The sequence below is a fragment of the Polypterus senegalus genome, chromosome 12 (assembly GCF_016835505.1).
Source record: "Polypterus senegalus isolate Bchr_013 chromosome 12, ASM1683550v1, whole genome shotgun sequence".
In the NCBI taxonomy this organism is placed as follows: Eukaryota; Metazoa; Chordata; class Cladistia; order Polypteriformes; family Polypteridae; genus Polypterus; species Polypterus senegalus.
The window spans coordinates 150,654,021-150,679,808 of record NC_053165.1 but is presented as its reverse complement, the minus strand read 5'-3'; the positions used below and the strand labels follow the sequence as shown (position 1 = coordinate 150,679,808).

General features: G+C 40.0%; 1 protein-coding gene across 1 annotated transcript in view; it reads left to right on the top strand.

Moving 5' to 3' along the window:
- The window catches only part of leo1 (LEO1 homolog, Paf1/RNA polymerase II complex component), a 31,590-nt gene extending 19,792 nt beyond the window's left edge, over positions 1 to 11,798 (top strand). The window contains exons 8-12 of the mRNA XM_039770315.1: positions 865 to 999; positions 1,249 to 1,384; positions 7,854 to 8,043; positions 11,035 to 11,132; positions 11,416 to 11,798. Coding sequence (XP_039626249.1) covers positions 865 to 999; positions 1,249 to 1,384; positions 7,854 to 8,043; positions 11,035 to 11,132; positions 11,416 to 11,526 — 670 coding nt within the window. The 3' untranslated portion in view covers positions 11,527 to 11,798. The remainder of the gene's footprint in view (positions 1 to 864; positions 1,000 to 1,248; positions 1,385 to 7,853; positions 8,044 to 11,034; positions 11,133 to 11,415) is intronic.
- The last annotated feature ends 13,990 nt before the right edge of the window (positions 11,799 to 25,788 follow it).

Here is a 25,788-nt window from a genome sequence, read left to right as displayed (position 1 = left end):
TGATTTCTTGTTGTTGCTGCTGCTTTTGACCTTCATTAAAGTGCAGGTTTAAAAGTTTTTAAACCTGTAACAAAGAAAAACAGAGCCCATTAGGACTGGTTGGACAAAAAGGTTGTTTTCATGACCATCAAATTGACACTTTGGGAATGTTGGAAAAAAGTGGACAAAAATGTACATAACTAGTAAAGGCTCACTGTACTGTGCAACTTACAGCATCATGAGCAAAACTGTAGAGAAAAAATATAGTGCAAGGATAAATACTATATACAAATGGAGAGACAAAACAGCAGTGTATGTTAAAAACTAAACTGTACTGTGCAATTTATAGTGCCACATTATGTGTAATATTGCAAAAAGTCCAATATGACACCCATCCATATGTCCGTACTAACTGCTGCAGATGGCATTTAAGCTGTACATATCTTGATTTGGGAAACTCTTTGCTCGGGAGGAAAGTATTGTAATAAGAGCCAAGACTGAAGAGGTCTGCTTCAGTTGGCATATTGACACAAATATACAATGTGGTGTAGTTGTCTTACTGTAGCAATTAATAATAAAAAAAATACTCAACACTTGCTTTGTATGTTAAGCTACAGCTGACCATCCCCAGCAAGTGATTTCATGAGGATCTATGATCAGACAGCCCTGCGGAGGCAAACAGTGTTGTATTGCAGCATCCTAGAAAATGAAGCATGGATTGACATACATATTCGTATATAAAAGACTTTAGGGAATTTGAGGAATAAATTTTAGTTTTCCTTCTATTGAAAACACTTGATAAAACGTAATAAAATCGGGGGGAAAAAATGTCCTTTTTTTTTTTTCTTTTTTTTGACATTGAACTAATGTGTTGTTTCTTTTCAGTATGTCCCTTCACTTGGGCAATGAAGTGTTTGATGTGTATAAGGCGCCACTTCAAGGAGACCACAACCATCTTTTCATTCGACAGGGAACTGGTCTGCAGGGACAGGCTGTATTCAAGACCAAACTTACGTTTAGGTATGGAAATGAAGTAATGAATGAAGAAAATTTTAAATCCTGTCAGTTTAGAATTTAATGGGGGGGTTCAGAGAAATTTTATTTTGTGTCATTAATATTTAAGTGTAAAGATACTGTAACATCTGGATTGTGAAGTTGTGCTTGTTTTGTTTTAGGGTTTGTTTAATTTTATACTCATTTTACTTTAATCATACATTATGTTTAATCTAAATAATAGGTATGTTATTACTTTTTCCATTTCTCTTTCAGACCTCACTCAACAGACAGTGCAACTCACAGAAAAATGACGCTTTCTTTAGCAGACAGGTGTTCTAAGACCCAGAAAATCCGAATTCTGCCAATGGCAGGACGAGACCCAGAATCTCAGCGTAATGAGATGATAAAGGTATTACAATTTTTTAAAATGTGTCATAATGTATGAAGGAAAATATGTACAGTAGACAGGGAATGTCTGTAGTGGGGTATTTGAATACCACTAATGGTGCAGATTTATCAAAGCTGCACATACATATTCTCACTGGCTCCTTTATTAGGTACACCTTGATAGTGCTGGGGTCAAACCCCCCTTTTTGCATACAAAAGTGCTGTAATTGTTTGTGGCATAGATTCAACAAAGTGCTGGAAACATTCCTCAGGGATTCTGGTCCTGTATTGACATAACAATCCGCACTTACTGCGGATGTGTCTGCTGCACATCCACAATGCAAATCTCCCTTTCCACCGCATGCCAAAGGTGCTGTGTTGGATTAAGATCTGCTAAGTTTGGAGGCCATTTGAGTACAGTGAACTCAATGTTATGTTCAAGAAACCAGTTTGAGATGATTTGAGCTTTGCAACATGGCACGTTATCCTGCTGGAAGTAGCCATCAGAAGATGGGTACACTGCATTGATAAAAGGATGGACATGGTCAGCAACAGTACTCGAACATTTAAATGATGCTCAGTTGGCACTAAGGGGCCCAAAGTGTGCCAAGAAAATATCCCCCACACCATTACACCACCACCAGCCTGAGCCATTAATACAAGGCAGAATGAGTCAATACTTTCATGTTGTTGACGCCAAAATCTGACCCTACCATCCAAATGTTGCAGCAGAAATCAAGACTCCTCAGACTAGGCAAAGCTTTTCCTAACTTAAGTTGTCCAAATTTGGTGAGCCCATGCGATTTGTAGCCTCACTTGCCTTTTCTTAGCTAACAGGAGTGGCGCACAGTGTAGTCTCCTGCTACTATAGCCCATCTGCTTCAAGGTTTGACGTGTTGTGCATTCAGCGATGTTCTTCTGCATTGCTTCGATTGTAAAGAGTGGTTATTTGAGTTACTTTTGCCTTTCCATTAGCTCAAACCAGTCTGGCCATTGTCCTCTGGCATCAACAAGGCATTTTCTCCCTAAGAACTGCCGCTCACTGAATATTTGCCCTTTGTCGGACCATTATCTGTAAACTCTAGAGATGTTTGTACGTGAAAATCCCAGTGGATTGGCAGTTTCTGAAATACTTTGGACCAGCCCATCTGGCACCAGTCTGACCACATTCAAAGTCACTTAAATCACTTTTCTTCTCCATTCTGATGTTAATTTTGAACTTCAGTAGGTTGTCTTAATGTCTACATGCCTAAATGCATTGAGTTTCTTCCTTTTGATTGGCTGATTAGATATTTGGGTTAACAATCAGTTGAACCAGTCTACCTTATAGTGGCTGCTGAGTGTATATTTGCTATGGTAAATGAATAATTAAAGAGGAAGGCTTTAATACAAAGTCTATACCCTTTTTTTTTTTAATCAGTTTTTTATTATTAAAATCCGGAGTCGGTGATGTTACTTGTGAAATATAACACAATGACACTTCTAAGATAAACATAATACCCTGATTGACGCTCACTCCATCTCCCCATCCCAAAATCCTTACAACAGTTATTATATTAATTATTATAATAATTATTATCGGGACAAGTGATAGTTCAATCATCACACTAAACTACCCTGGGGGAACCAGAAAAAGACGTCAAGATAAGAAAAGTTAAAAAGACACTTAAGTTTCAACCTCCACACTCCCAGTTGCTCTAGGGAGTCTCTTCAACCCGCTACTGCCGGTGTAGTATCCGAGGATGAACCAGTGGATGAGGGCATACACATAGCAAGGGATAGGTGAAATAGCACCAGTGGTTTTATTAAAAACAATTCAAAAAACAATGTCCAAAACATTGCAGTGTTCAAAATGTTCAGTAAATAAATAATCCAATAAAACGGTGAAAATCTGTGAGTTCAAAAGCAAGACTTAAAATGAGAATAAAAACCAACAGTTATCGGATCGATATGTCTTCCACTTATAGACGAGCCCCGCACAACTCCCTCTTCTTCTTCCCAGCTCACCCATTGCTCGCTCAGCTGGCAGAGACTTCAGCTCTCTTGGCTGTCACAAGTGGCGTCGGCCAGACCGCTCGGGGTCAGTTGTCCTCTTGTCTTCCTTCTCGCTTACTCCGGCATACCTTTGATCCATAGACAAGATCCAATCTCAGTCGCACCCACTCCACTACAACTGTTAAGTGGGAATGATCTGCCCCTAGAGCACCAATCCATTGCTCCTTCACGGGGCCAACAGCTGTACTGCCTTTACCCATTCTGGCTGGCTGGCTAGCTGGTCCTATCTCTCCATCCCAATGTTGTTCTCATGGCTATTCTGTTCTGTCTTTCTTCTCTTCCCTTCTGTCCCACACAGGCTCCTTTAACTTCTGCTGCCTAATTGGGTGCAGGTTCAAGGAGCCTCTTCCTCCATGGCATCATTGAGGTGTCTGACTGAGCCTCCTGCCTGCCAACTTTTATGTGGCGCAGTCAGCCAGTTCCCCAATTAACCATGGAGAAGAACACACTTGCGCACAGCCACACCTGATTGGAGAAAGCAGCTTCTTGTTGCGCGATTATTTATTTAAAATTAGCACAGCAACACAGACCACTTATCACACAAGGGGATTACATTCAGTGGGATAGCGGGCATGCTTCTTCATCATGAAGCTTTTGCTTATGCAAGATTTATCTACATGAACAGAATGCCAATAACTTTTAGTGTATCACATTATAAAATGAGAATGGCCGTCTGCTTAGAGCAAAGTATTTGGGGTCCTTCCAACAGGAGGTGTGTAATAGTTAGCAGCTATTATACACAAGCAGATTAACTTTTGGTGATACATAAAAAAGAGAGCTCAGAGAAGTCAAGCAAAAGAATTAAACATCAAAAAAGATGGTTTGACCCAGATAACATAATTAAAAGTTGGCAGGTACAGTAATTAAAATCCAGAAAGCCAAATCAGGGAGGCAATACCAGTACTTGAACATGCTGGTCACATTTATTAGGCAGAGATGGCAGAAAGGAACAGGGAAAGGATGCACTATATTACATTTATAGTTCCAATCAGAACTATGTTCCTGAAAATTGTTTACAAACAAACAAATGTAAATGTTGATAGTACACGGGCTATAATTTTGCTATTCATTTTATTTGTTGTACAAATGTCCTTTATGAGTTGTACTCTGGCACTATTACCACTAGGAAAACCGTGTAGTCTAGAGATCATAAAATAAAACATATTTTTAAAGTATCTTAATCGAAACAGAAGCACAGGAAAAAAAGAAGCCCAATCCATTTCTCTGGGTATGAGTTAATAGCACAGTTATACAATTAAATTATAAAATTAACACAATTGAACACCAAACAAATAGATTTACACAAGAAAGCAAAAACATACAATACAATGCACAATGTTGCAAGTTATTACACATCTAACCATCTAAATATGGTTTATACTGCAATTTAATTGAAGCTACTTTTAAAGTGAGAGGCTATTTTTCTGCATTTATTATACTGTATGTGTCATGCTACATTCCATTCAATACTAAAAAAAAAATTATTATACTACAAGGTTTTAGAGGAACAATATTGTTTTTGATTACTTCTTTTGACATTACTGAATATTTTGTTGATTATTTATGTTGCAGTCATAATGAACAAATTTAGCAAAACATGGCTGGTAAAATTGAATGGCCTTCAACTAATACATAAAAATCTCATGTGATCCAGCATGACTGTCACACCAAGTTTTGTGAAAACCTTTTCAACAGATTTTGAAGACAATACTCTAGCTTGTTTGCATGTGGTCAACTTTTTTGAACCAATGCCATTTTTATTTTTTACAACTTTACACAGAAATATTAAAGTAGTCACTGCAAAAATGTTCACATTCATTTTACAACCTTCAAAATACTTTCCCGCCTACATGAAAGTGCAGAACTCATTTTAACATGTTAGAGGGTTGTAAGTTTTTTTTTCTCTTATTCTGTGTTTGTTGCATGTGGAAAAAATGGGTGCTTTGCATTAAATGTTTGTGACAGAATAAATTAAAGAAATATGTTTATGTATTTATCTAGTACAATATATACAAATAGTGATTCAGATGTAATGCATTATATTACTGTACCCTCTTTTGAAAAAACAAAGTGTTTAGTTGTTAGGACTATATAATAAATGTGTCAGAACTATGATAAATAAGAATATTATGAGCTTTTGTCAAACAACTGAACATAACCTTTTAAAAAAAAATGAAGAAATTTCAAAGTAATAATGAAAACCGGAACAATGAGAGGTTTCCCATGCACCATGTTTGTAAGGCTAGAAATATTGTTTAAACCAGTAACTGGTCGTTGAAAAAAGCACTTCATAGAGACTAGTAGCATTACTTCAAAAGTAAAATATAAAATTGTGTTTGTAGTATTAAGTTTTTAAATTATTGTAGTTACTTTAATAGTATTTCATATGATCAATGTATAGGCCAGCATGGTGGTGTTGTAGTTGGCACTGCTGCCTCACGGATTCTGTGGCCTTATAGTTCCCACTGTTAACCATCTTTACACATAGAAATGTAGTGTGTTCACAAGTGTTGCAATTTAAATGCAGGAAAGGCATCTCTTCATATTCAGAATTTTTTTTTTTTTTACTGTATACATTTATACAGTAACCCTTCAAGAGCTTGAAGGTGGTGATATCCATTTCATTCATTTAACAATGTTTACTTACAAAGAGCAAAGAAAACATGCTGCTTTCATTTTTTTACAATTTCAGCTTTGTTTGTATTATGTCTTCATTTCTTGTGCAGTTTCCTCACAAACAGACCGCACAGGTACCTGTTACTGTGTTTGTATTTGGTCACTTCCACAACTTTTGTACTTTTGTAATATTCAAAGACAAGAGTGGAATATATATACATATATACACATACATATATACATACAAGTCAATCTGAGTATGTATGTTCCAGAATCTCGTCTGAACGGCTGGAGTGATTTTCATGAAACTTGGTACACATGTTTCTCAATGGTCGACTAAAAATAATAGGGTGAAATCAGCCCTAACCCACCCCTTCTCATGATCTTACGGTCTTATGTTATCATTCAGTTGACACTTGGAACAACCACCAGAGGGCGAACTGGAGGTGACTGCCAGCATTCTTTATGTTTTGAGCACCACAGGCAGCCCTGTTGCTTTTGAAATGAAATAGAGTTCAATGCGTGCAAGTGTGTGTGTGTCTGTCCGGCCCGGAAGTGAGACGTAGAGTTGGGGTGAGGGCACCAGCTCCGAGGATACGCAAGCGAGGCCTGCACACCGGCAAAAGGAAACCTCCTAAGAAAGACAGTCGCTTAGCTGCTAATGCACAAACGATGTGAGCACGTTGGCAACACGAATCCTCCTAGCAGAGAGATGTCCAGCGTAGTTCTGACGATTTCAATACTTTCTAGAATCCTTTGTTATTAACAGCATGGGCTTACATATCTCTAGTTAGTATATAGCAGGCGACTGCCAGCATTCTTTGTTTGAGCAGCACCGCGCCCCTGTTGCTTTTCAAATTAAATAGAGTTGGCCGGTTCCGAGCATCAACTGGATGATAACATACATACAAGCCCTCAAGACAAGGACATTAGTGAGTCTTTATTGTTTAATTTATTTTTATGGTTTTTTTATTTAATTATGTTTTTTTCAAACAAAACAACAAGCATTCTTTTCCTCCCAGGCAATGCTGGGTATTTCAGCTAGTATTATAGATTAGTATATTGTAAACCTTGTTTGCAGAAAGTGTTGAATAGAAATAAATATAGATAGATAGATGAATAAGAAAAGCAGAAAGTTGCCTGTGCTAAGTATTTCATTTTGTTGTAGATGTAGTATGATGGACTATCCGCAAAGTACATTATTAGTATGCAAGGGTTTTCATTTTAAGTGATGTTATTTTGCCTAAGTTAGCTTCATTCTAATGATCTCTGGGTGAAAGGACCTATCCAATTCAGAGAAATATTCAGCTCATGTTCCTAATTACTGAGCAATTCCCTTCATTGACATTACAGTTGACTTGGTTCAAACCATTCATTTCACTTGATTAAATTAAGTCTCTTCACATTTACATTGGGGAGAGCATACGCGCATACGCGCTCACATCCATACAGATGAGTGATTACAGTATACTCAGTGGTTCTTGGCTGGAATTTATTTGTGCACAGTGCCATTCACAATTATCACTCAAATATGTGCAGAAAGCAGTATATGTCTGAAAGGAAAAGGGGCTAATCAAGTTGTTTACATTGGAGAGAATCTTTAGTCTGTTAAACCCTTATGTAAAAAATCCAAAAGCTCCTTACTTGTCTTCCTGTAAGTGTCATGGTGTCATTATCAAGTGAAGCTCCCGAGCACAGCCAACATTTTCATTGTAATCCTTATGTAGCTCATTAAAAAGCAGTTTAGGGCCCCATTTACAATTATAGCAGCTAATATGGTAGATGCATTTTTAATTTCATCTGACCTCTTTTCCCTTCAGAAAGAAGAAGAGAGGCTTAGAGCTTCAATTCGAAGAGAATCTCAACAGCGTCGAATGAGAGAAAGGCAGCACCAAAGAGGTCTCAGCGCCAACTATTTGGAGCCTGACCGTTATGAGGAAGAAGATGAAGGTGAAGAATCGATCAGTTTGGCTGCCATCAAAAGTAAATATAGAGGTGGAGGAATCAGAGGTATGTTCATATTTTAAAACTCAGCATTTTTTATTTAATAAATAATTTTTTAAATAATAAATTATTTGTTTATGTATGCATTAATTGATTGTGTATGTGCTTTTATATGGTGTTCATTTTTTAATGAATTGTGCATTACCACGTTACGTTCTGCAGGAGTTAATAAAAGAAAATAAAAGTAATAGAAATAAGTAATAAGTGAATTTATCTTTAATACACCCACTCATATCATGATGACTGATGCTGTAAAAAAAAAAAAAAAGATAAGTGTGTTCTAATAATGCAGATCACTTCTCATGTGTGTGTTCAAGGGACAAATTAGTATATGCATAATTATACAGTAGGAAGCAGCTGGTTTGCATGACTGCTTATTAAGGCCTACTTAACTGTCATAACATTTGTTCTTTTAGTAAACAGAAGTGGTGATTCACTTATAGATTTTCAGCTTAGAAATGTAATAATATCAAATACCCTGGGCCTTTTATCGTAGATTTGCACACACTACAAGCCATCTCGGCTCACTGATTTGCACTGTGACTGACACCAACAAATGGCCAGCTGGCACTTGACCACAGTGCAAATCTGCAAACTCCCATACTTTGTGGTGTGAGTCCACAACAGAACATTTGGTGAGAATGTTGAAATATGCACTGCGGACAGGTAGAGTGTTAGTGCCAGTGTTGCGAGAGCTGAGTGAGGGACAGCTCTACTGATGTCACCAGGAAGTGCTGGCCTTACAGTGTTCAAAAGTGGTCTCTCCACAGCTGAGACTAGGAGTTGTATTAGCTTACACTGTGAGGAGACTGCGGCTGAACACTAGAAATTCATCACCATGCAAAGCTGTTAACTCGGGTCCACATCAATACAATGGATAATTTTATTTTAGAAGTGGCAAACTTTACATCAGCTTTATCTTAAAATGAATATTTTGAAAGGGCTGTGAGTTGTTGCTCTGTGTGAAGGGCACTTGCTAGAGAGGAAGTGTTGGAGCAGGAAAAAAGCCGGAGCTTGGCCTAGCACTAAGAAATCAAGGTAAATTTATACTACAGTAGAATTAGCCAAATAATAAAACGTGAGTTAAAGTGCATTGTCTGAGTCAAGAAGCCCTGCAAGTAATGTTTTAAGAAGGCGTCACAATGGGGGCTTCTGTGCAGGAATTGAAAGTTGAGCCGTCAAAGTAAATAGACAGTGTTAACCCTGAAGATATTGGGGACATAGCCTTCCCCTAACTAAGAGAGAAGAAGCTGTGGATGGTTGACAGAAGGGCAGGATACCTCCTGGCAGACACAAACAGAACATGGTCCTAGGTTGGGAAAATGGCACCATTCTACTCTTTCACACCCTTCACCCATTTAGGTGGCAGCCAATTGTTCTGCACTGGAATGAGTGGGAATTTGTTGGCTTCTTTAGACGGGTAATCATTTGGTTTTAAAGCTAGCTTGCACTAAGATAAAAACTCGATAGTATGTGGAAAAGACCACTGTAGTGTATAGAGAAAAAAAAACAGTTGGTGAATGTTTATTCTGCAAATTAGCAAGTCATCCTACAGGTTAGACAAGGTTTCAGTACCTGTACAGGTAAGCCTACAGTGGCAACAGTGTTTTAATCTTTTTTTTTTTTTTTTCCTGGGTACTTTGAGTTAACATTTGTGTTTTTCTCCCTTGTTTGTTTTTGCTTCAGTAAACATTTTTTTATATGGTTGGCCTCCTGGTACAGCACATTATGCATTTCATACACCATGCAAAAAAGCTATTCACTTACTCTGAGAATATTAAACTTGAAAGGCCAATTATATTTTCTTTGTCGATTTCATTTGTCTCTTTTATTTCATATTTAGCAATTTATTCAGACAGTGTGGTGAAGTGGCTTAGACATTGAACATCATATCTCAGGGTCACTGCTGCATATTTGCCTCTGTCACTTGGCAATATTCATAAATAGCTTATTTGGAATACCTTTGTTGTAAGTTGTTTTGTGCATCACTGACTTTTAATGATGCAATACAGAATACAGATTAAATGGTTATTGGTTCTTATGATTGTGTTTGTAGGATGTAGGACAGCATCTGTGGACCATGCTTAATTTTTCCACAAAAAATAGAAGAGTGTCTCCCGTGATTCCACTTGTTAATTCAGTATAGCTTAAGGCATTCCCTGAATTTGTTTTATGTATATATGTATGTATGTATATGTGTGTCTGTGTATGTATATGTATGTGTATTGTAAAAGGTGCTATATAGCGCCCGACCCGGCACAGACCACGCAGAGGCACGTGCACAAAAACACACAGGCTTTTATTTTTCTTCAGCTGTGTGACACGTCTTCCCCGTGCCACACAGTCCCAAAGCACAAGCAATACTCTTCCCTCTCTGGTACCACCACTCCTCCCAGGCAACCTCGTCCTCTTTCTCCTGATTCTGGCTACCCAGTGGTGGAGCCTGGCTCGTTTTATACCCCACCCGGAAGTGTTCCAGGTGCTTGACCACCTGGTCCTAATTGCACCTCCGGGTGGGGCTGAAGATTCGTCCAGCCAGGCTCTTGAGTCGTGGCAGCGCCCCCTAGCGGCCACCCCCTCTCCCAACCAGGCTGTAGAGTACTCCATGTCCCAGGTAGCCACGTGGGAGAGTGGGAAATGAACATTGTCCAGGGAGGCTGCCACCTAGCGTCCCAGGGGAGGTAATGAGCTGGTTATGATGACATATGTAGCAGGGGCGTCCCGACTGGGCATGGGACCCGGCTGTCCGTCACAATATATGTGTGTGTGTGTATGTATATATATATATATATATATATATATATATATATATATATATATATATATATATATATATATATATACACACACACACCGTATAAAATTTTATGGTATTTGTATTGTCTCCATGTTTATTTGTAGGTAGATTTGACTACTGTATATCATGAATTTCCTATTGTGGCATTGTTAACAAAAAGTAATGTCTGTAAATAGTTTAAACTTTATTTCTTTAAACAGAGGAACGTGCCAGAATTTACTCATCTGACAGTGACGAAGGTTCCGATGATGACCGAACACAGAGGTTATTAAAGGCCAAGAAGCTCACCAGTGATGAGGTTTGTGTGTTCTCAAAGAATATTATTACTTCATTATGCTCTCCTAATATTAAGGCAGAATTAAGAAAATATTGTGACCAGCTAGATGTAAATGATCATGTTAATGAGACCTTATCAGCTATTCATGCCACACTCGCTTTTGCTCATTGTTAAATATTACCCACCTCTCTTTGTACACCCTTTGGCACATTCAGGATGTATAGAGAATTACTGTACTTAGAATACCAGAGAAGTATTTTGTAGTTTGATTCAATTAATTTGAAATGGTCTTTCTTGTTGGCAGGAAGGAGAGACCTCTCAGAAGAGGAAATCTGAAGATGAGGAAGAGAAAAGCAGCAAGAAAGCTAAGAAGTATGTCATCAGTGATGAAGAGGAGGAGGAAGATGATGAATAAAATTCTCGTTTTTTTCCCAAATCTTTTGCTTGGGTATGGAATTGTAAGGAGCTTCTTGGTTCACTGAGTGTCACTGTGTAGCTCTGAAATAGATTTTTTTTTCTTTTTAAGAAAAGTAATGTTTTGTACAGCATATTAAAATAAATGAGTCTTATTACAAAAACAGTGATACTTGCATTTCCATTTCTTGATACTGCTTATTTGTCTAAAGAATATTTTTTTATTTGTAAATTTTACACTTAATTTAAGGTCCAAACTAAGTACTTTCATGCTGCTTGTAAGATTTATTTTGTTTTTTTTTAATTTGCAATTGTACTGTTTTCTTGAAATACAAATTATGAACCAATTTATGAGCAGATAATTATTTGTTGCCTGACGTGATGACCCTGCACTGGTAAGATATGGAAAAATTAACCATTTGGTGGATTTCTCCTGAGGGACATGTTTGGCACTTTGCTCTTCTTTGTTTCCTCAGCTATGATGAGTTTCACCCCATTAATCTTCACACCTCATGTAGTGCAGCTGGTTTTGTTTCAGCTAATTTATTAAGTGGGCTAGGGCCTCTGTTTAAGTAGTTTCTTTATTTCTACCCTCATTCTGTGGAAATGTGATTAGAATATTACTTTAATCATTCAACCTCTAAGCCCTCGTCTCTTTGTAAGTGTTCACTTTAAATGTTGCAATTTGCTCTTTAATTCCATGTGAATAGTTTCCTGTGGAACTGATAATTGATAACTGCAGGCACTGCTGCCCGTGAAGGGTTCCTAATTTACTTCCAGTCATTCCTTTATCCATCCATCCATTATCCAACCCGTCATATCCTAACTACAGGGTCACGGGGTTCTGCTGGAGCCAATCCCAGCCAACACAGGGCACAAGGCAGGAAACAAACCCCGGGCAGGGCGCCAGCCCACCACAGTCATTCCTTTATGCTTATCATCATTTTCATACTTTCAGGATAAAAAATAAACTTATACAGATATGCTCAAGAAAATAAATGTCACTGTATAAACTTCCATAGAAATGAAAAGTAAAGGCTGCTTGAAGCAGTAAAAATAAAAAATAGGAAATAGCATTTTGTTTATGTTAAAGTACAATTACAAGCAAGAACTGATCCTGAGCCGCACCCACCACACTTATGTGGTCCCAAATTAGGACCCAAGTGTAGCTGTACAACGGGTGACACCTCAGCACCACACTAATTGGAATGGAATGTGTGACAGTGAGGTTTTTGTTGTTTTTTTTGTTTTGTTTTTTTTTATTACAGTTGCTGGAGTGCCAGTCGTGCCACCAACCCCTGAATTCTCCCAGCAAGTTGGAGGATCTGGTTGCAGGGCATGTTGATGAGAAATCAATACAATCTTTTTCATCAAAGAAAGTAACAGGTAAACTGTGTATTGTTAGAACGGCATATGTAATTTGTTCAGCTGAATTACATAGTTACATTATTAGTATCATATCAACAAATGTAAATACATGGTTGTTTACTGGAATAGTATACAGTATAATTAGCGTGTTGTTGCACACTGTTGAATTTTAATGATGGGATGCATTTACGCTGACTTTGGGTAATGTGCTGTAGAGAGCTTGCCTGTGTCACGTTGAGAAAGAAAACTCGCCAGAAAAGGTTCATCCTCAGGTTCATGCAGCACCTTTTTACAAATCTAAAGCATGGACTTAACTAGTGATTTTAAAAAGTCAATGGAGAACTGCACATGAATACGGCTAGTCTCAAAATCCAGACATAAGAGTCATAAAAAGGTTTGGGGCAGCCACGCGTATATTGGTATCCTGGCTGCAAAGTTGCAGATTGTATAACAGCGCTGATGTGCACAAAACCGAGTCCAAAACAGAACTGAGTGAATAGGGAAAAAGGTGGAGGCTTTACTAGGGGAAGACAGGAAGTGAAATCATAGGGGTCTTCAGCCATAGGCTCGAGCCCGAACGTGGCATAACAGGGGCCGGAGCTGGCAAGGTCTTCTTCCATAGGTTTGGACCCGGAAGTGACATCAAGAGGACCAGGTGGAATCTCCAGTAAATGGTCTGCAGGAAAGGGAGAAAAAGAGTCGGTGCACTCTGCCACATCCCGGTCTGATTCGGAATTGCCCTTACTCAAGCCCTTTAGCTGCCACCCATGCGCACGTGTGTGACAGGCAATATGCAAAATCTTCCACTGAAAAATTAGATACCATTTAAAGACCAATTGTGTACGTGTGTGTCTCCCTTGATACCATCCAGAAGTTAAGCTGGAACAAAGCAAAACCTGCCACAGCATCAGTTAACCAAAAATCTATAGCTAGTGTTTAAAATTGAACAGTCCATTGCATATTTTACATGCAAGGATTGCTGTCTGTATGTTATCATAAAAAATGCTGGTTTCTGTAATTTGACCCATCCATTAAAACTAAGGTACTTTGTACCATAAATGCATTTTCCCTCTGATACAGCAGTGCTTAAAATCTGCAGTCAAACAAAGTCAGAAATTAAACAGTCACTAAAGCAATGCTGGTAGAGTTGCTCAGAGATTGGATGCTTTGGGTTCAAGGGCTGTACTGCCTTATTTCACAGTAACATCACATAACTTTGGGTGAATGTGTCTGTCCTCACACGGCCTTCACAAAGCAGTTGTGCTTGAGAGTTGTAAGAGAGCTTAGTGTATCAGAGCTAATTATTCTTTTTTGTTTGTTGCAGTTTTTTAAAGCAGTAGCCATGTAGCTAATCTTTTCTAATTAAACTTTTATGCAGTATTTGTACTAAAACGCTTTGTTTTCCTTTAAAATGTTAAATACTGTGCTGGTTCTTAACAGCATACACTTGAAATGTGAGGACTTGCTTGTTAACATACTGTACACTTCCAGTGATTCTGACAGAACACAGTTTGTTTTTTTTGTTAGAAATTATCAGTGGTGTGTGTTGGTTTGCATATTGTGAATGCTGTTGTGTTTCTTTAAGTAAAATTTAACAAAGCACTTTTAATTTTGAGAGTTGGAATTTGATTGATGCGTCTGTCTCCATTATTTTTACTCAGCTTGGTTAGGGGAAGGGTTTCAACAATTTGGAGACCCACTGCATCTATACATATAAAGGAGAGTTGGGATCCGAGAGACTGTGTTTGTGGAGGGATGGAGAGTTAAGGCAGGTGGGGGAGTCACGTGATCATCTCCCCTCCCATTCACCTCATTTCATTCACTTTGTTTCGCTCCGAGCTGAGCTCCGCAGTTGATGCGGTCTTGCCGTTCTTTTTCCTTAGTGTTTAGTCCTCTCTCCTTTACTCATTTACTGTTTACTAGACGCAGTAATTACTGAATAATATTTTTTCCTTTAGTGTTTCTACTTAGTGTTTCTTAGTGTTTAGTAGACGCGGTGTGCCGGTGTTCCCGTCGGTGTTGCGGTTTACTGTTACTTTCTACTTCGTTTTTGTACTTTAGTGTTTAGTAGACTTTTACTTCATCTCATTTACTGTTGTTCCCGGCGGTGTTGCCGTTTTTCCCGTTTCAATTTTTTATGTAGCATGTTCACGAATTAGTCAAAAGCGAAAATTTATATATTTTGGCTCCAGGAGGACAAACCAAAAATGTTGTATATAAAGAAGCTCTATAAGTTGCATGTACAGTAGATACATAATTATTCCAACTACAGCGACTTCAGCGAAGCACACGTGGTCTGCTAGTCTTTAATAAACGTGTTTTAAGAAAGATTCACTTGTTTTCAATAATAAAGTAAATGTTCATCATCCATAACATTGTAAAATCAAATTGCAGTGTTTTAAAAAAATTTCAATACAAATCAAATCAGCAACGATCAATATATGCTCACCTAAAGGATTATTAGGAACACCTGTTCAATTTCTCATTAATGCAATTATCTAATCAACCAATCACATGGCAGTTGCTTCAATGCATTTAGGGGTGTGGTCCTGGTCAAGACAATCTCCTGAACTCCAAACTGAATGTCAGAATGGGAGAGAAAGGTGATTTAAGCAATTCTGAGCGTGGCATGGTTGTTGGTGCCAGACGGGCCGGTCTGAGTATTTCACAATCTGCTCAGTTACTGGGATTTTCACACACAACCATTTCTAGGGTTTACAAAGAATGGTGTGAAAAGGGAAAAACATCCAGTATGCGGCAGTCCTGTGGGCGAAAATGCCTTGTTGATGCTAGAGGTCAGAGGAGAATGGGCCGACTAATTCAAGCTGATAGAAGAGCAACTTTGACTGAAATAACCACTCGTTACAACCGAGGTATGCAGCAAAGCATTTGTGAAGCCACAACACGCACAACCTTGAGGAGGAAGACCCCACCGGGTACCACTCATCTCCACTACAAATTGGAAAAAGAGGCTACAATTTGCACGAGCTCACCAAAATTGGACAGTTGAAGACTGGAAAAATGTTGCCTGGTCTGATGAGTCTCGATTTCTGTTGAGACATTCAAATGGTAGAGTCAGAATTTGGCGTAAACAGAATGAGAACATGGATCCATCATGCCTTGTTACCACTGTGCAGGCTGGTGGTGGTGGTGTAATGGTGTGGGGGATGTTTTCTTGGCACACTTTAGGCCCCTTAGTGTCAATTGGGCATCGTTTAAATGCCACGGGCTACCTGAGCATTGTTTCTGGCCATGTCCATCCCTTCATGACCACCATGTACCCATCCTCTGATGGCTACTTCCAGCAGGATAATGCACCATGTCACAAAGCTCGAATCATTTCAAATTGGTTTCTTGAACATGACAAGGAGTTCACTGTACTAAAATGGCCCCACAGTCACCAGATCTCAACCCAATAGAGCATCTTTGGGATGTGGTGGAACGGGAGCTTCGTGCCCTGGATGTGCATCCCACAAATCTCCATCAACTGCAAGATGCTATCCTATGAATATGGGCCAACATTTCTAAAGAATTCTTTCCGCACCTTGTTGAATCAATGCCACGTAGAATTAAGGCAGTTCTGAAGGCGAAAGGGGGTCAAACACCGTATTAGTATGGTGGTCCTAATAATCCTTTAGGTGAGTCTAATATCAAATTGGGAGGTGTCTGCCAATTCGTAGCCCTAGTAGCCACAGCATTGCACACTTAGGCTTCCACAATAGTACACTGTGTGCACAATTATTAGGCAAGTATGTATTTTTTATTTATGTATTCCGACTCTAAGCTGTATAAACTTGAATGCTTATTTGATTTAAGCATATCAGGTGATGTGTATTTGTGTAATGAGGGAGGGTGTGGCCTAAGGAGATCAACACCCTATATCAAGGTGTGCATAATTATTAGGCAGCTTGCTTTCTTTAGGCAAAATGGGCCAAACAAGAGATTTAAAGTCTTTCACGGGGATGCAGCACTCTTGAAATTGCTCAGATATTGGGGCGTGATCACAGAACCATCAAACGTTTTGTTGCAAATAGTCAACAGGGCCACAAGAAACGTGTTGGTTGGGGAAAGACGCAAATTAACTGCCAAAGATTTAAGAAGAATCAAACGTGAAGTTACCAGGAACCAATTCTCCTCCAGTGCTGTCATATTCCAGAGCTGCATCCTATATAGAGTACCCAGAAGCACAAGGTATTCAGTGCTAGGAGACATGGCCAAGGTAAGGAAGGCTGTAACCCAACCACCACTGAACAAGACACATAAGTTGAAACGTCAAGACTGGGCAAAGAAATATCTGAAGACCGATTTTTCAAAGGTTTTATGAACTGATGAGATGAAAGGGACTCTTGACGGAGCAGATGGATTGGCCCATGGCTGGATCAGTAACGGGCACAGAGCTCCACTTCGACTCTGACACCAGTAAGATGAAGGTGGGGTACTGGTGTGGTCTGGTATTATTAAAGACAAGCTAGTTGGACCTTTTCAGGTTTAAGATGGACTCAAAATCAACTCCCAAACCTACTGCTAGTTTTTAGAAGACAGAGACACTTTATTCAAGCAGTGGAAAAAAAAAAAGTCTGCATCTTTCTAGAAGACCATGATTTTTATGCAGGACAATGCTCCATCACATGCATCAAAGTACTCCAGGCCTAAAAGAAAAATGACATGGCCCCCCTTCCTCACCTAATCTAAAGCCCTTCTTAAACTGCAGATTTACGGGAAAGAAAAGAGAACCCCTCTCTGAACAGTGTCTGGGACAGGCTGTGGTTGCTGCTGCACAAAAAGTTGTCAACAGATCAAGAAACTGACAGACTCCATGAATGGAGGGCTTATGGCTGTTATTGAGAAGAAGGATGGATTGGTCACTGATTAATTTTTTGAAATGTCAGAAATGTTTACTTGTAAATTTTGAGTTGTTTATTATAATTTTAACAGATGAAAACAAACAAGTGAAATGGGAAGATTTTCGCTTTTCCTTTAGTTGCGTAATAATTCTGCACACTAATAGTTGACTTAATAATTGTGCACACATGTGTGTTAACCTGAGAATGTTCAACTCACATTTCCTTTGTAAAACATTCAAGTTACAGGTTTATTAACATTTCGGATTGACTGATAGCACTGTATTTGTTCCATATTAAAATAAATCCTCAAAAATACAACTTGCTTAATAATTGTGCATACAGTGTATGGTGGGCCGGACAATCTAGAACAGGGGTCTCCAAACTTTTTCTACTGGGTGCCACATACAGAGAAATATACGAAGGGCTGGGCCACCCACTAGAGGTGAGGACTATTGCCTCACCTCCTGTGTATTAAGCTAGCAAAATCAATCAAATATAGGTAAATTATGCTTCATAATTGAATATGCGTAAAGAAAAAAAACAGCATCACAGCTCTCCATTAATGGGTTTTCGTATAGTGCTCTCATCACATGCAATCGAGTATTAATCCAAAGCAGAAGCTTTATCTGACACTTGATGTTTTAAGTTAGCTGACAAATCTTCATTTCGCCGCACAACTACATTTCTGGACAAGCGAATGTTGTTGAATTCCTGCATTTTCTCCAGGCACATTATTCCTGCGACTTTAGTGAAGCACTGTTTTATGAAGTCCGCATCTGAGAAAGGTTTCCCATGATGGGCAGTGAGTTGCGCTACTTCGTAACTGGCTAATGTGGCATTTTCTTGTGTTAGCATGGAAAAAATACTGTTGTTGAGCTAGCAGACTAGCTGCCATTTGCTTAACTTTCTGTTCTCGCTAGGCACCAGTGTAGGACGTATAGGTCGGATGTTTGGTTTCGTAGTGTTGACACACATTATATTCTTTCATCGCTGCAACAGTTTCATTGCAAATCAAATAGACACACTTGCCCTTGACTCCTAGGAAGAAATATTCATTTTCCCACCATGTCTGAAATTTTCTGCACTCACTTGCTGTTGTGCGTTTCTTTGGTTCTGCCATTTTTGGTCACCCGTAGCAAAATTGTTCTTTGGTTGCTCTTGTTTGTGAAGACTCTGCCTTATGATAACCCCTTGTAGACGATTGTCGCAAAATCGCTTCAAACTGCTTTTGGCCTGAATGCAGCTGAGGTGGCATATGTATCCAGCCAATGCCAGTTGATGCGTATTCGATACGTACCAAGGATCATATTGGAAGCACTGGTCACACCTTCTAGCAGTCGTGGTGGAAACTACATCCGCCTGATAGAAGCGAAGTGTTGGCGTGGCCATACAAATGGATTTTGGCTAGTAATTTCGAGAAATTGTCCAAATTTGAGGTAAGTTGTTGGTAAGATAAAAATATGTACCAGCTTGCTTGTGTGCTATATTCAAATTAACAATCAATTTCAACAAAGTGTAATTGCAGACTGCAGTACCTATGAGGTCAGTCATGTAACGCCCCAACATCATGAAACGCCCTCAATGTCCGTCACGTAACACCCTTCAGATTAGACTAAGATTAGCATTAGGGCCCCATTGCACTGTGGTTAAGATTAGGGTTGTAGGACGGTTATCTGACTCGAAGGGCGTTTTGTGACTGACGTTGTGGGCATCACCTGACCGATGTCATAGGTATTGCAAGCTGCAACTAGACCCCCCTTCTTAATTTACCATCTGCTTGACAGCAAAAACACAAGTAATTAATTTTTTTATATAATTGTACTGGGGGCGCTGCCCCCTGCTCACTTCGCTCACTTACCCCCATGTTTGGTTCACTAGATATACAATATAAAGAGATTGTTATTTTCATAAGAATTGTTACATATGCATTATTTTCACTTTTACTTTAAAAACGTTTGTTAAAACAATACTTGTCCTTTATTTCCGGCCCCGGGTGTGGTTACATCTCTTTCTCGCAGGACGTATAACGCTGCTCGCGTTGTGAAAGGGGGGCAGCTGAACACACGCTAAGGAGATGCCGTCGGATCATCTGCTTCTGGCGAGCTGCCTGTTCTGCTTGTCGCATGTCGTTTTAACTCTTTGAGGGCTGAATATTTTTTCAAAAAAAACTCAGTTTTCTGAAAAGCACACAAAGCAGTGGTTTCACACATAAATCAACCTAAAACGTCTGTTGCTACATGCTGTGGCTGCTGTCGGTGCATGTTTGGCATCTCTGTGGGTGCGCTGGGGCACCTCAATGGCCAGCAGGGATGCACGATGGGCTGGAGTGGTGGTCCTCCCAGGCGAAAGCTGCCATAGGCAAATCTGCTACCCAAGCGTGTTCAGCACCACGAGTTCAGCAGGGGACTGATCGGTAGATGCCGGTACCTCACTTTTGTTTGATCTCCATCTCCTGATCACTTGCATCAAATTTTAAGTCCAACGAGTCAGAGTCTGATTCAGCAATAATACATAAAACGTCCATAGAGTATTTTAATTTGCATATCCGCTTTAGTCTCTCACCAGATGTCGATGCCATTTTAGAAATTGTTTGCTCTTCGCTACTCATGCAGGGAATCTCGGTCAAATCAACAAAGCTACTTAACTTTCCTTCTAGCACAGAGAGTCGAACTAAAATGGAAGGGCGAGTTTTGTCGCAGTTTACAGCTGATTACCATCCTCTACCCCTGAATTTCGATAAAAGTCGACATCAGCCCTGAAAGAGTTGGGAGCACATGATGCGTGTCTGCCAAAAGCAACCCAACAACTGCTAGGTTCGATGTCCGTGGACTTGTTTTAAATGTTGTCTCACTGCCTTGTCTCGTGCGACGTTGTAAAACTAATACTTGTCCTTTATTTCCAGCCCCGGGTGTCCTCTTTCTCGCAGGACATATAACGCTGCTCGCGTTGTGAAGGCGATCATTTTAAAGCCTGTACAGCCGCTGTCCTTTTGCCACTTTGTGTTTCACGTTGTGATGGGGGGGTGGGTTAGGGTGGCTGAATGCACGCAAGGAGAAGTTGTCGGATCATCTGCTGCGAGCTGTGTGTTTTGCTTGTCATTGTTTTAAGAGCTGGGAGCAAGTTAAAATGTCTCTCGCGGGACTTCAAATTGTCTTCTGAGAAGATCACGTCTCGTCTCCCTAGTCTGCCTCCCCAAGTTTTTTCTTTTTTATAATAGAGAGAAATAAATTTAGGCAACAAGGGGTTAAACCTAAGACGTACATTACAGTTAAAAACAAGTTTCGTGTGTGGGCCATATTTCATTATATTTTTAGAATTTGCGGCGGGCCAATTAAAAATGGACCACGGGCCGTAGTTTGGACACCCCTGGTCTAGAACGTCGTGAAGATATACTGGCTTATATCTTACTTTGTTACTTGTAAGAATATTCATTTCTGTCCGTGATGGGATTTCTAGTAGTTTTTCCTGTGTATTGCTGTGTGGTAAAGAGAGGGTACAGATGTTATACCAAATATTTCTACTCCAGGAGCCCATGTTGTGGTGTTTTTGGGAGGGTTATGTTATTTAAGTATGTCTGAGTAAATGTGGCCTCTTTTTAAATGTGTTCTCCATCAGGTGGTGCTGCAAGACAGCACAAGTATCTCTTTGACCTTCCCAGTGAGACACGTTTTCTGGAACTGTTTCGGCTCTGACTTGGAGGGGCAAGGAGTGTGGGTGGGGGGGTGATAGCAAATGCGCTATGCAGTGCTATTATGTAACAGCATCAATGAGGAGAGCAAATAAAAAAAATAGCATTTGTTTGTCAGCATTTCAGAAATGGGGGCTCAGTTTGGCCGTGGGTTGTGATGAGACGGCCAGCTGAATCTTTTCTTCCTTTAAATTCTTGCCTTTTTTATTTTTCCTTTGTCATTATTTGAACCTCTCAGAAGCAAAGTAGGAATGCCGCAACCCGTACTGCCTAGCCACTCTTCTCTGTGCATCATCATAATTATTTTATTTTTGTTTTTCTTTGACAGGGTCGCAATCTCAACACCTTGTGCTGAACAAAACGGATCATCCTAACACCAGCGTCCTTCTCTGGTTTCTTCTGGGTAATTTCCCAGGTGCTCGTCAGTCAGCTGAGAGATGATATTCTGTGGTGTCCTGGGACTGCTGTCTCCTCCAAGTGGGCTGTGCCTGTTGTAACCCATGAGGAGCACCCAGGGTTATCCCAGCTAAGTGTCCAAATCGTCTTAATCCAAAGAAACAGCAGTCCTACTGTAAGGTCCTCTCACTTTGCCAAACCATTCGCCTAGTTATGGAGATGGTGAGCCCAGCAAATTTGTGCTGGAACCTTAGTTTGGCCAGTAGTACTCGCAATCTCTTATTCTTTTGGTCATTACCAAAAAATCTTGAAACCATGGGTAGGTATAACATTGTAGATTGACTGGTAGCCAGTAAATAGAACACCTTGTTAAAAATGCTGTTTCAAACTGTGCAACCAGAAGAAAAGTTTGCTTTTCTTTTGAAATCACCTCCACTCTGTCTGTCATGAGCGAATGGTGATCTGTGCGTGAGGAGAAGGTGCTGGTGTGCAGCAGCTCGCTTGACATGATTAATTGGGGAAGCTTTCTTCTTGTCAAGCGTCTCCTCTGTTGTAAAATGATAAGCTGTCCTGTGTATTCACTGAGTCTCTTGGCAATTCTTTTGTAAACATTGTCTCTTTCTGCCAGTCTAGACACGCAACAGTTATGGAGAGGTGGGAGTCGAGGGGAAAGCCAGACCCCACCCCGCCTTACCAGCCTAAATGTACCAAGTTAATTAACCCCCCAGGGAATGTTCGACCATAGCCACACTTGCAGAGCTTCATATCTGTCAATCAGTGTTATGTCTGAGGTCTTGTATTTCATTTTTCTACAAAACCTCCCAATCTGCAATTTGAAGTAAATAGGATCATAAGCCAATCCTTTTAACTAGGGGTAAGCATCACAAAAACCTTGGGTCAACTTTATATAGTGCCTTTCAAAAAAAAAAATAATTTGTCTTTATTTATTTTTTAATCCATGCAGTTGATGATCCCCTAGAGGTGATGCTTATCCTAACAGCATTTGGCAACCCTGGATGAGGTGCCAGTCTACCACAGGACCAATTTACTGTGCCCTCCATAATGTTTCAGACGACACATTTGGTCTTGAGTTGTCGTTCTACTCCACAGTTTACACTTACAAATCAGACAATTCAGATCTGATTAAAGTGCACATTGCAGACTTTCATTTAAGGCATTTGCGTTCATTTTCGTCACAGTATGTAGAATTGACCACCCTTTTTCCACACGGCCCCCCTCCCTATTTCCGGGCACCATAGTGTTTTGGACACAGCAATGGTACGTCAAAGCCACCATATTTAGCATTTTGTCGCATATCCCTTTCATGCAATGATTGCTTGAAGTCCGTGATTCATAGACATCAGCAGGTGCTCAGGATCTTCTCTGGTAGATTCTCTGCCAAGCCTCTTAATTCAGCCATTTTCAGTTCCTGCTTGTTTTGGGGGCTTGTCCCCATAGGTTTTCCCTTCAGCATATGGAAGGCCTGCTCAGTTGGGCCGAAATTGGGTGACTGGCTTAGCCATTCCAGGTTTGAATATTCCTTTTCTTAGCTTTAATAAACTCCTGTGTGGTCTCAGCAGTATGTTTGGGGTCTTTATCTTGTAGGACGAAGCAGCATCCTCTGAATTTGGAGGCATTTACTGGAACTTGAGCAGATCAGATGTTTTCACACATCTCAGAATTCATTGTGCCTCTGGCGTCAGCAGTTCCAGCATCAATGAAGAGAAGTGCGGCAGGACCTGTGGCAGCCTTACATTCCCAAAGCCATAACACCCCCAGCATTTTGGGCAGTTCCTTCTTCTTTCCACACTTTGCCGTTGCCGTCACTCTAATCAGGTTCAGCTTTGTCTCGTCTGTCCACAAGACCTTTTCCCAGAATTCTGCAGGCTGCTTGAAGTCCTTTTTCTCAAACTGCCCATCCTGTTTTTGTGGCTAACTGGTAGTCTGCATCTTGCAGTGTGGCCTCTGTATTTCTGATCATGTCCAGTCTCCCACTGATGGTGGTCTTTGACACATCCACATTTGCCCCCTGAAGACTGTTTCTGATCTGTCAGACAGGAGTTTGGGGGCTTTTTCTTTACCATAGTGAGGATTCTTCTGTTTCCAGCAGTGGAGTTCTTCCTTCACCTACCTATCCCTTTGTGATTACTGAGCTCACCAGCTTCTTAATGATATTCCAGACAGTTGATTTAGGTAATCCTTAGGTTTTTCAGATGTCACAAATGGTTTTATTCTTGTTTTTCACCCTCCTAATGGCTTCTTTGACTTTCATTGCCGCAGTTCTTGTGCTCATATTGATCAATGGCAACTACTGACTCCAAAGGGTAGAAGCAGGCCAAGGTATCTAATGAAGCAATGAAATCTTAACACATTGAAGACCCACCTCTCCCACTCTTTCATTGGTGAAGAGTCATGTCTTCGGTTCAGAAGCACAATATTATAAGGTGCTGCTTCCTGTTTAATGATGAGGACATATTTTTCTGGAAGTATTTATTTAATAATATTTCAGAAAACTAGGGGGTTTTGCCCTCTGCTTGCTTTGCTCGACCACCTTTACCCCCCGGGGTACGCTATGCGCCAACCACTTCGTGTCTCTGCCACTCGCATTGTGAAGGGGGCTGAATGCACGCTAAGGAGATGCGGTCGGATCAGCTGCTGGCTTGCTGCTGCTGCTGCCGCCGAGCTGCGTATACTGCTTGTCATGCTGCATGTCGATCATTTAAAAACCTGTGCAACAGCTGTCCTTTTTGTCTCACTGCGTCTCTCGCGGAACGCTAAAGTGTCTCCGAGAAAATGACGTATCATCTCCTTTTATAATAGAGAGTAATATATATTGTGACCAGAAGATAAAACAACACACATAACTTTTTTTTGTTTTTTTTTTCCATGGACAGGACTCTTTACCAATAAATGTGTGGCAGTGGCGGGTCTTCAATGTAGAAGCATAGTATTATGGGAATGAGTTTCCTGTTTATGATGTGCACTGATTTTTTTCATATAAGTATGTATTTAAGGATATTTTAATAAAACAATGCACGTATTGTGTATATGGTGAGCACATGACAGGATAATTAGCATGTAGATTATGCGACACAAGTAACGTGAGAGATTGTTGTTTTTTTTTTTTTTCTTTCCATGGACATCTTTGGCATCATTTGCCTCTGTACAGCATTGGTCACCATTGGGTTACATTATATCATAAACTTTTTTTTTCCATTCTGCATGAAACCAAAAAATTAAAAGTAAAAATTTTTCCTCAGCCATCACTGCAAACGAAATGGGGTTAAAAGTAAGTACCATATTAAAAAATATATGTCATTTTTGTGCAGAGTATCCCTGTAATTTTAGAAATTGTGTCTTTAGTTGCTCCAGTGATGAACTGGCACCTTGTCCAGGGCTGGCTATTGTCTTTGTGTCTGATGATTTCCAAACAGGCTCCGGTCCCCTCAACTGCAGTTAGACTAAGTGGGTTCGATAAGGTTATGTCTTTGGTCGAGTTGAGTATTTGAAAAGTCAGGCTTTAAACGTAATTCCACTTTAGCTGCTGGCCTGTTAACGGGCCTGAAGAGGGAAGATGAGGTGGTAAAGGTAGCTGGACCTTTAAAAGAGTGTTGGTGATCTCAAAGAGAATGACGCTAGTGAGACCCCAGAAGGTACTGTGATGGCACTAACAACGTTCAGACCAGTTAGGTAGCTGATTCTTCTTCTTCATGCTATTCCCTGTTTTATCATGGGAGGGTCCTATTTAGACCTTACTAGACCTTACCGCGTTCTCACTTTCAGCCTCTTTATTATGTAGACCTGAACAGAGTGTCACAAATCCCAACTATACTCTTGTATATTTACTCTATAAGGCTGTCACAAAGATAATGGCTGCAATCCGCATCTCCACTTATGGTCACCGTCAGGGTGGACTGCAACTGTGACTAAATTCTTCTTCATCCATCCATCCATTTTCTAACCCGCA